This window comes from Cryptomeria japonica, chromosome 10 (assembly GCF_030272615.1).
Source record: "Cryptomeria japonica chromosome 10, Sugi_1.0, whole genome shotgun sequence".
NCBI classification, from domain to species: domain Eukaryota; kingdom Viridiplantae; phylum Streptophyta; class Pinopsida; order Cupressales; family Cupressaceae; genus Cryptomeria; species Cryptomeria japonica.
In genome coordinates this window covers 132,669,352-132,681,299 of record NC_081414.1, presented here as the reverse complement: position 1 = coordinate 132,681,299, position 11,948 = coordinate 132,669,352, and the positions used below count along the sequence as shown (strand labels likewise).

At 31.1% G+C, this 11,948-nt stretch overlaps 1 protein-coding gene across 1 annotated transcript; it reads left to right on the top strand.

Moving 5' to 3' along the window:
• Positions 1-4,199: 4,199 nt before the first annotated feature.
• On the top strand, positions 4,200-4,971 carry LOC131030886 (uncharacterized). Its single transcript, XM_057961840.2, has 2 exons — positions 4,200-4,406; positions 4,646-4,971. The coding sequence occupies exons 1-2, from the start codon at positions 4,233-4,235 to the stop codon at positions 4,847-4,849; spliced, it is 378 nt and encodes a 125-aa protein (XP_057817823.1). The 5' UTR covers positions 4,200-4,232; the 3' UTR covers positions 4,850-4,971.
• Positions 4,972-11,948: the final 6,977 nt, after the last annotated feature.

The following is an 11,948-nucleotide window of genomic DNA, read 5'->3' as shown; positions in this document are numbered from 1 at the left end:
ATTGAGGACCAGAAGAAAAAGGAAGAAAATCTTGTTGTATCCCTGAAGAACAAATTTGAAGAATGTGGGAGGTTGGTTCATGAGAATGATATGTTGAGATCTAATTTAGTACAATCCTAGAGTAATGGATAAGAGCTTGAGAGACAAATGATAATTTTGAGAGAAGATATAACTATTGCAAGTGAGTACAAAGAGAAATTCAAGATTAGTTCAACACAGCTAGATGAGTTGTAGAAGAGACAAAGGCAGATTGGAGATTTCAATGAGATTGGATTTGAGAAAGGACAGAGTTTCGGTACTACTAATGAAGATCAAAACCATAAGGCACCGATAAGGCAATTTAATGCTTATAAATTTAATGGTAGATGTTTTGTTTGCAATAGATTTGGTGACATGGCTAGGCAATGTAAAAACAGAGCAAATCAGAACCTTGATTCTGCTCCTGGTAAATGTTCTAAATGTAATAAGTATGGTCATAAGATAGAAGATTGCAGAATGAATGTTAAATACTATGCATGTGGAAAATTTGGACATATGGCTAATCAGTGCAGGTCAAGCAATTTCACTAGTTTTAGCAAAGCAATTCAAAGGAACAATGTTACATGTTATGCATGTAATGAGGTAGGACATATTGCTAAATTTTGTAGAAGCAGAAATCCACCGGTTGGTAATGGAGTATCAAATGAGAAAGGGAAAGAAAAGGTTAGTGAAATCCAGTAAGATCATATTCAGAGATGGGTCAGGAAGACTGAAGAACAATCAGCAGATGAGAATGCACCAGTTACTTATCCAGCAAAGGAAGTTGCTCCTGCACCGGCAGGAAGCTCATCCAGTAAATAAGGTAGATGCCTTAGGGGTAGGAAAAATCATGAAGATACTGCATATACCTCGGGAAGAGGTTTTGTAAGATGTTCCAAACATTGGAGATGCTTATCTGGCATGGATATGTTCTGTTCGAGATCCATTATCTTTCACTAGCAGTCATTGATGTCAATGAGAGATTAGGGTTTTTCTTGGAGGATAAAAGGTTGAATTCACTTCATTATTGATCACCTTGCATTCGAGTGATTTTAGAGTGATTAAGAGTGACTAAGAGCGATCAAAGGCATTTCAGAGCAATCAGATTTCTTCTTGAGCGATTTCACCAGCGACTGGAAGAGTCTGTTAAGGGTTTTCCTAGAAGCGATCAACAGGTTTTTATCTTTAATCATGGAAGTCGGATCATCATCTATTCCTATATTTTTTCCAAATCTGACTGTAGTAGAGGTCAAGGACTGCCCCAAGCCAATTTTCAAGTGGTATCAGCATGTGGCTACCCTGGAAGATTTGGTTGGAGCATTTTCCCATGTTCCGAAGGGAGTTGTTTATGTCGAAGATGTTAGGGCATACATACATTGTCACATTGAGGATTTGGGGACATCTGATATAAAGAGCATGTACATGAGTGAGCTTATGAGAGATTCTAGAAAGGTCAAAATGACTTATAAGCACATTGAAGACTTAGGGTTTACCGACATTCTGGACATTTTAGAATTCAAAGATGAATTAATTAGCTATGTTTTGAGCAAAGTAAATGGGGAGTTTATCTGGTTGGATAGACCTTACAAGATCACCAAGGAAGCCATCAGGGCAATCACTGGTTTACCACAGGTTGGGCAACGTCCAGACAAGAAGGTTTCAAATGATTATATCAATAAAATTACTAGCACGACATCTGACAGAAGATCTGTGAGAATAAGCACTATTACTGACACAGACATCAGATTCGGTAGCATGATCATTGGGTATAAGGTAACTCAGTCAAAGTGACTGAATTCTGTTTCCAGTTCCTGCATTTTCGCAACATATAAGATGATGAGAGAAAATGAGAAATTGGATCTATGCGGTTGGATGTTAGATGAATTGTTAATAAACCTAGGAAAGATTAAAGGTGAAAAGAAAGGGACTATCTGGTATGGCAACTTAATTGTTTTCTTAATGTTATTTTTCATGAATGACACTCCCAGTTTTGGGAAGAGGCAATGGGCATTTGATATCCCAGTAGGGAGACAATTGAATCAGTCAATTTCTACTTTAGGCAGTTAGAGAGATGATAAAGTATGGGGTTATTTTAAGGGATTCCAGAAGCCTATGAAATCTAGGGAAAGGGTTCCTAAGCATATTGTTGAAAAATACTCAACCGATTTTTTTTTGTATTGGCTCACGGTGACACTGTATTTTCTTCATATAATTTATATCACTAATTCAAATTACTCAACCGGTTTGTAATTGCCCTAACTACATGAATTATTTGTGTACAAATCTTAAATTTTCTATATACCCAAACTGCCCTACCTTGAGAGATGGCTTATGCAATCTTCATTTTTGTGTTATATGAAGAAAATACAGTGTCACTGTGAGCCAATACAAAAAAAAATCAATTGAGTATTTTTTTTTGTAAGAGACCTTGTCTTTTGCAAACATGGATCATTTTGGCTCACAGTGACACTGTCTTTTGCCTTCCTATATAAAGATTCTATGCCTCCTTATGATGTTGCAAGAGACCTTTCCTCTTGTCATAAAGTTCATGTTGCATCATTAATTTATCTCCTTTTTTTCCTTGCAAACTACATTTTATTCCCCCCTTCTTAGTCTTTTCAAGAAGTCTATTTTATGCACCCCCAACAATAAACCGTCTCTTCATCCTTCTTATAGGAATGATTAATTGGGGAGAGGGTTAACACCATTCCTCCATCATGGCATGGAGGACAAGCCTACCTCTTTGTCCTCATCTCCTTTTGAAAGGAATTTAATCCTGTTTAACTATTTTCTTCTATCATTTTCCTAGCCATTTACTATGAAAATGTGATAATCTAAATAATCATTTATCAACAAAAATTAATTTAGATTCTTCAACTTAATTAAGATCTTCTTAGGATCCAAGAGTTAGAAAATAAAAATTGAATTCTTTCTATATTGTCTGTTTTTAATTCATAAACTATTGATTTATTACAAAAGAGATAATGTGCTCTTGAACTTGTAACAATATTGTATAAGATTTGAGATAGTTAAAAAAAAAACAATTTTTTATTTTAGTAAATATTTTTTCTATTTAGTTGATAAAAAAGCTATCCCACTTACTCTACTGTTTATCTAAAATAAACCCAAGTAACCATCCCAAGTTTATCAAGACATAAGGTTGACAAAGATCTATTATTTTTTTAGTAGACTTTATTGAATATTCATAAATATGGGTTAAAAAAAAATATTATTTAAGATTCTTAAAGATAACTTATTGTTTAATAATCTATATTTATCATTTACTTGATCATCTATTAAAAATAGGTAAAAAATGCATCATTTTCAATTAAATCAACATTGGTTTAGGACTATTAAGTTGTGAAAAAATATTGACAAACAAATGGTAATTAGTTTCATTTTTAAATAACATTACATTAAAACACGCATTATTTTTATTATTAAATATTTATTTATAATTTTGAAATAATAAACAAAATAGTAATTTCATATTTTCTTATGATGTATTGTTCATCAAAGATAACATACTTTGTTAGAAAATGTTCTTCACTTTTTTAATTCAAAATATTTTATTCAAAATTGATAGTTCAACTTACATAAAAGTTGTAAAATAGAATGTTTTATTTAACCCATATTAATTTATTAAGTAAATTATTAACATTTGATATTACTTTCCCAAATCAAACTAGGTAAATTACTTAAACCACATCTCATTTAGATTAGGAAATTCAGACTCTTTATCTCCACCCAGCTAAGACTGTGGAAACACCATTATCCTTAATCAACATCCTGCAACTGCAAATCTTCCCAAATCGTTCTAATTATAGTGATTACTGTTTTTAGATCCATTAAATCTTCCCAAATCACTCCCTTCTTCCATCAAATTACACAAATCATCTTTTAAATAAGTATATATATTTGCATATCTATATTTAAAAAGAATAATATGAAAAGATATCAAATTTTAAAAATATTTCATGTTCATAAATATAAATAAATCATTAGATTTACTAATAAAAGAAATGAACACAAAATTAAAGAAACATTGAACAGATTTGCCCAAAAACAGTTGAAAACTAAGAAATGCAGTAAAACTAGGAGATCTTCTACTTTAAAACTGCTTTTACCTTGCATGAAGTCATTATAAATTGCTTCAATGCATTTTTTATATCTTAGATATTTATAAGTTTCTCTTTTGTAATTATACTCCTGCAATGGCAGCTTCCATGAGATTTGGATTGATTGTACTGGTGATAACAATACTGTGCTTTTTATCAAAGACCCAGTCTTCAAAAGAATCCTCAATTGTGGATATTCCTGATTTTCAACACAATGCCACTGTTCTAAAGCTGGCAAACTATGCTCTAACAGACTGGAACTTTGCCCATGTAAGAACAGTGAATTTTTTTCATTTTTTTAACTTTTGCTTTCTTTGATTTGAAAAGTTTGGATTTGGGTTATGATCTAGAGTACTTGGGATACATATTGTCTGTTCTAATGGCCAAAATTTGTGCATTATGATCTGCAGTTTTTGTGCATTATGATCTGCAATTTTTTGTGCATTTTGATCTGCATTATTTGTGCATTATGATGTTAAACGATTGATTTGGGTTTTTTTGTTTGGTAGAATGCTGGTCTTGTATTTCAGAAAGTGGTGGGAGCACAAGTGCAAGCAAAAACAGGCAAAGAGGCAATCTATTATATTTTGATTCAAGTTTTGGATGCCAGCTCTTTTGTGGTAGTTTACAGTGCTCAAATATTGTATGAACAAGGCATGGGAGATCCTTGGGTGCAGACATTCACCCCTCTACTTCCACCTACACCTCTCTAATTCTTTTATATGCCTTTTCAATTAGCAGAGTATGGAATCTGTTCGTTGTTTAAAGTATTGATGATTTTTTTTTAAATTCTATTTGAATAACATGATATAAGATGATAGTCATCTGTTTTCGGATTCGATTGTGTATGATTTTTTTATTACATCAACGTTTTGGATCACACTTCCTGATCCATCATCTGGATGAAAATAGTTAGAGCATGCAGAGTGAAAAATAGGAAAGAAACAGACCAAACAAATTTGTATAATTATGATTTAATTTTTTTCATGCTGTTTCTGGATTAGACTGTGTCTTAGTTTTTTAATCAACATTACAGATCACACTCCTGCTAGTTATGAAATTTGAATAAATAAATTCAATATAATTAGATAAATGTGTATTTATTAAAGATAATGGTGTTGCATAGCTGGTTCTACTTGTACTGTTTTTGCATGTCTCTACAATCTTTGTGTATTCATTATTGTTAATTTCTTTTTTTCAGCTTCGTTCTTTAATGGGCACCATTTCAACTCCTCTGCTTCTTATTCTGCACCATGTTTAAGTAATAAAAAGGAAGAGTTTAACAGTGGAATTTTCTATTTTTTTGGCTTTTTGGTCTTTTAATAAAATTATGATTTTGAATGAGTCTATTAAAGATTAAGTCTATCCCCCCTCCTCACATCAACCTCTATGGAGCCCCTACTATTAGGCTGCCTGCCTACAAATCTATGGAGGGTCGCTTTCACAGTAACTCTAATTAGAAGGGGGTGGGCATGTTACAAAGCTGGCAGCATTCCAAACTGGCGCATGCACTAGAATTCCAGGCATCATAAGATATGAGGCTAATGTGACTGAATAATTCCAGCTTATGTGCTGAAAAGATAAACAATTCCATTAATTTGATATACAGCCCTATTAACAAAAAATGAAATATAAGCTGGGATGGTGTTGTAGAGAATTTTGATTGAATAGATACTCATTAATCCTTGAGGTTCAGTTGAAAAAGTTTTAGCGACAAACATTTCTGATTTGAAAAGATAAACAATTCTATGAATTTGCCATTAACAGAAAAATGGAAAATAACATAAACAAAATATTGTGATCTCATTATTACTTTTATCTCTATTTTCTTGGCTCAAATATTGTGATTTGATAATTACTTCTTAATCTCTATTTTCTTGGCTCAGATTTTTTGGAGCAAATCTTTCCTTTTCTATAATATATAACATTCTATATTGTCAATTCAATTTGTTGTTTCCTCACAGCTCCATGTATGATAAGAAACATAATCTAGAACAGGCCTGTAATTTGACGGTCACCCATACCTGTCATATGAATTTTTGATGATGGTTTAGTCATTTCAATGCCTTTCATTTGACGTCTTAAGAAAAATATTAACTATCAAAAAATATGAAAAGGTAGAAGATTTAAGCCACACCAAAATGCAATGCACATCTTTCTTGTGAAGAAATGAAAATCATTGTCTTAATGATAAAATAATGATAAATTAGTAATATATGAAAAAATCTTAAATTTACTAAATAAGTTTCTATATCAATTATATTCTATCATTTCAATTCAATTATGACAAGTTTCTAAATTCATATGAAAAAATATAACTAATCTAAAAAAATCATATTAAAATATTATAAAATTAGAAACAACTACATCCTTCCATTTCAAAATATTCTAAACAAATTTGTATTTTTATAAAATAATATTCTAAAATAATATATATCAATATTATAAAATATAATATTCTATGATATATATTACCTAGAATACGGTTCAAAAGTGAAAAAAACGGTCATTTAGCCTATCAAATTCCCCAGGCCTGATCTAGATTATACAAGATTTATCCATAGATTATTTTTTCATTATCTTCAAAATAAAACAATAAGTAATATTTTAAGACTAGCAAACCTATAAATAACATAAACAAAATATGATTTCATTATCACTTCTTTTATCTTTGATTTTTTTGCTGGTGGAGCAAATCTTTCTATTTTTTATGATAGATAACATTCTAGATTGAGGATCACATTTGTTGTTTGCCTCACAGCAACTCCATGTCTAATAAGAAACATAATCCAAAGTATACAAGATTTATCCATAGATTTTATTTTTTCCATTATATTCAAAAGAAAACCTTTTTAAGATTATTAAAATTGATGTTTTTGCTCTATTTTATAAATAAACATTATTTATATCTTATTTTGAATATGAGCAATATTGTAAGATTAGAAAATTTGTCGAAATGTTCCTCAGTTACAGAAGGTTCTATATAATTCTTTAATTTATTTATTTTAAAAAATTATATTTATAATTTTTTTAATAGTTAATTTTTAAAAGGTGAAAAGATAAAATATGTAATTATATGATGATTTTGTGATATTATAAGGAGTGATGGTATAATTTTAAATTCCTTCTTTTAATCTAAATTTATAATTGATTTTTGTGAGATTGAACGTGCAAATTATAAATTATATCTCATTTTTTAAATAACTAATTAAAAACATCTTATGAAGCCACCTAATTCATAACATTTAAGACAACCAACTTCATAAAACTATGTTATAAATTTTTAAAATATATGTTCAAAAACTTAAAAATTAGAAAGTTTGGAGAAACATATGTGCACACATCAACATTATTCAAGGATAATCCTAAATTAGTTGTGAAATAAATATGCAAGAATGTTTTAGGTTGGATTAGCTTGTTTTTTTGTTTCACTTGGGGTCTATTGCTACTACATTGACATAAACATATTAATCAATAAGTTAGATTAATATATTTTGATGTGATTTGAGGAATTCATTTATATTATGATTAATTTAGATTATAATATTATTTAGATTTTATGATTAAATGATTTGTTCTCATATATTTGTGAATTTTGGGCATTTATAATCTTTAAATTATTGATTTTTAGTTATCAATAATTCAAACAGTTCTTTTAGTCATCTCTTGCATTACATGTTTGTGTGTTGGTCATCGCCAAACCCAAGTTTCACTCTATCAATTAAAACCTTAAGATCAAATCACAAAGACACACACACATGCATACATCTAGATAGATAGATGGATGGATAGATAAGAAATATTCGTAAGTAAATCCTAGGCTTCAACCCAACCTTAATTGATGCATCAGCATATGGGTGCACAAGATCCTGCACAACACAAAAAAAAGGTTTTAATTGTATTTTAATTTTTGTTGTGTGGTGTTTTGCTTTGCTTGTAGGCACATTTTAATTACCCTCCCTAACCCTCAACATCTTAATTTAATGTCTTATTGAGAGAAATTTAATTGATGAATTTCAAGCTAATGTATGTAATCTTTAATCTTTTCAACTGCGGAAAGCCCAAAAAGGAAAACTCCATGCCCTTGCCTAAGAGGAGCATTTAATGTCTTTTGTAACTCCAAATTAAAATTCAAATCCTTCTTTGTATGAAATGAAATGGAGTCCAAGCATTGAGAAGGTAGAAATAGTGGATGGAGATGCAAAAGAGAAAATTTGGAAAGGAGCTGAAGATTCTTACTCACAAAAAATGAGTGGAGGGCCAAAGAGTAAACCCGTACCTTATCTAGAAAGGGAAATTTTGAATTTGCACTAGCATCTTTTGGAAAAATCCAACACCTAGGTTGCAAGAATGAAAGATGCTTGAAGGAGATGTGTGAAAATAAAGGAAAAAGGGAGAAAAAATGTAGAGAAGCTGACTATGGCATCTAGGAGAGTGTAATTTTTAGAAATGTGTATTGCAGGTTCTTTTTGTTCATGATGATTTTTGTGTTGATTTGAAGTAGTTGATTTTGGGTTTTTGTAGTAGGGAGTTTGTAGGTTCATTTCTATAGATGATTGAAGCTAAGAAGACCTCTAATTAAAAGTAAAAGGATTCTTCAATCTTGTTGTTGATCTTATGAGTTTTTCTAATGTACTTCCAATTTCTTTTTTTGTGATTTTATTTAATTGAAAATGCAAAGATTAAGAGTTTGAAAGTTGGATAGAACACTACAACAATTGAAAATCTTGTGGGTTCTAAATTTTTGAGTTGCATTGTATGGTATCAAAGTCAAGTTTATTATAGAGGTTTCAAGATAATATGATAGATAGGGGACGTGGTGGAGGAAGATCCACATGAGGAGAAGAAAACACAACAATTATGGAGATGTAAAGATGAATTACTGCAAGGATAAAAGGTATAGAAACATCCCAACAAAGAGTTCTTGTTGGAGATGTTAGTGAAGAGGAAGAAGAGGTACTAGAAGTTGTAAAAGTGGGAAGGCAGAGATGCGCAAGAGGAAATATTCCTATAAAGGATATTGAAGTTAGGAAGTAAGCCAAAGATTACATGAAGTTTGAATTTAGAGGAGTTTATTGATTGGATTGTAGAATTGGATAAGTATTTTGATATGGAGTCCATTGAAGACAAAATGAGGGTGAAATATGCTTGCACAAGACTAAAGGGACATGCATCCCTATGGTGGGCTCAACTGCATATTGAGAAATAATTGAAAGGTAAGGAAAAGATTAAATCATGGGACAAGATGGTAACTAAGTTGAAGGCAAAATTCTTGCCCACAAGCTCACATCAACTTATTTTAAAGGTTACAAAATTGGAAGTGGAAGGATTTTAGTGTTATGGAATATATAGGAAAATTCTATATATTAGGCATCCATGCTAAACATGTTGAAGATGGTGAGTAAAAAGTAGAAAGATATGTGAATGGATTGTGAGTCCCAATCAAAGATGAGATTAGCATGGTCTTGATAAGAATAGTAGAAGAAGCCTACCAGTATGCTCTTAAAGTTGAAGAAAAGTTAGCAAGAAGACAAGGAAACTTTAGAGGGAAGGGTAAGCCTTCTTGAGGTAGAGGACAAGCCCCAAGTGGAAGAGGTCAACCATTAAAGGAAGAGGAAGAAAGCTGGTCTCAAATAAATTATAACCCCAATACAAGGAGAAGAGGAGACTTTCCAATAAGAAGAGGTGAAGCTTCAAGGGGAAGAGGAGAATATGGAAGAGGAAGGGGATTTTCAGGGTTTTTTTTTTAATTGTGGGGATATGGATCACATGGCCTTTGAATGCCTTGAAATACAAGAGGTTGGAAAGACAAATACTAGAAGAACATACACCAAAGAAAATGAAAACGAAATAGAATTGGTAGATCCAGAAGATGGGGAGATTCTTATGTTGAAAAGAGTGCTTTTAAAACTATAAAAGGGGCAACAAGAGCTAGTAAAAAGGAATTTGTTTAAGACTATTTTTCAAATAATAAGAAAAATGTTGCACCATAATTGTGGATAACGGTAGCACAAATAATTTAGTATCTCAAGAGATGGTGGAGAAGCTGAAGTTGGAGAAGATGAAACACCCAAATCCATACCAAGTCTCTCAATTGCAAAAGAGACATCAACTTTTGGTGAATGAACAATGTTTAGTGAAGTTTTAGATTGGATATTAAAAGGATAAAATCTTGTGTGAAGTTATGCCAAAGAATTCTTCTCACATCCTTTTGGGGAGACTGTGGCAATATAACCAAGAAGCTATGCACAATGATGAACCAAATACATATACAATCACAAAGGACAAAAAGAATTATGTTATGAACCCACTAAAAGAGAAGCAAAATGGAGTGGACAATGATACTAAGGTATGCATGATCACTAGAAAACAATTTTTGAAGTAAATAAAAGAAGAAGAAATGTGTTATGTTCTGGTTTCTAAGCCACAACAAGTTGGGATGGTGAATGAAAAACAAGAAATTCCTAGGTAAATCAAGAAGATCTTGCAAGAATATAGTGACATTTTAATGAAAGTCTTCTAATTGCAACTAATGAGAAGTATGAGCTATTGTATGGATTTGATATTAGGAGCAAGTTTACCAAACAATAAAACCTATAGAACGGGCCCCAAAGAGAATGAAGAGATAAACAAACAAGTACAAGGATTGTCAGATAAAGGTTTGATAAGAGAAAGTTTAAGTCCGTGTGTAGAACCAATAGTTTTGGCACCCTAGAAGGATGGAGAATGGCGTATGTGCATGGATTCTAGAGCAACCAATAAAATAACAATCAATTATAGGTTCCCACTACCCCATATGGATGATTTCATGGACTGTTTGAATGAAGAAATTACTTCACCAAAATTGACTTGAAGAGTGGACACCATCAAATAAGGATTAGCGAAGGGGATGAATGGAAGATTGCATTCAAGAGAAAGGAGGGGCTATATAAGTAGCTTGTAATGTTATTTGGTCTACCAAACACTCCAAAAACATTCATGAGATTGATGAATGAGTTACAAAAACCATTTCTTGGTAGTTTGTAATTGTTTATTTGGATGACATATTGATTTTTAGGAAAGAAAATGAGGAACATCTAACACATGTAAGAGTTGTTTTACAAAGACTAAGTGAAGAAAATTTGTTGGTTAACCTTAAGAAATGCACCTTTATGAAAGAGGAACTGGAATACTTTTTTATTTTTTATTTCAAAATAAGGCTTATGGATGGACCTAAAAAGGTTAGGGTGTGTGCAGGATCATGAGGGGTCAAAAAGTGGTGATATTTTGACTAAAGTCCTGATTGATAAGCTGATTGAAAAATATATATAACTTTCTAATAATATTACATTTTTTTAATCCAAAATATGCATCACATCCTATGCTTCGTATACTATAGGATTTTTATTTTTTTAATGAATTTCATAAAGTTTTGACCAAGTTATGGTGGTCAGACATACAATTTTTTTATATTTTTTAAAAGTTGTAGTAAAAAAATCATAATTAATTATTTGTTTCAAAAACAAACAAACAAAAAAACAAAAAATATGTGTCGCATTTGGACATGAGTCTTCTACTTATATCTAAAATCTTATTAATAAAATATTATGATTTGATTGTGGTTAGGGTGGTCAGACAAACACGTGCTTCTTATCTTTTTCCTGAAATTTTAGTACTACTTCATTGAAATTTCAAATTTTCATCAAATAGAATTTTTTTTCATTTTTTTTTTCAGAAAAAAACTAGTAGCTTAGAAACTACTTTCAATTTGCTACAAATTCTATTCTTACATATTTTTAAAATAATGTTGGTAACGTATTCAAATTTTTACGT

Excerpts from the sequence above, each read along its gene's own strand:
- LOC131030886 (XM_057961840.2), top strand. The coding sequence starts at position 4,233 with ATGGCAGCTTCCATGAGATTTGGATTGATTGTACTGGTGATAACAATA. Across the intron at positions 4,407-4,645 it reads CAGACTGGAACTTTGCCCAT|AATGCTGGTCTTGTATTTCA; the intron begins GTAAGAACAGTG and ends TTTGTTTGGTAG.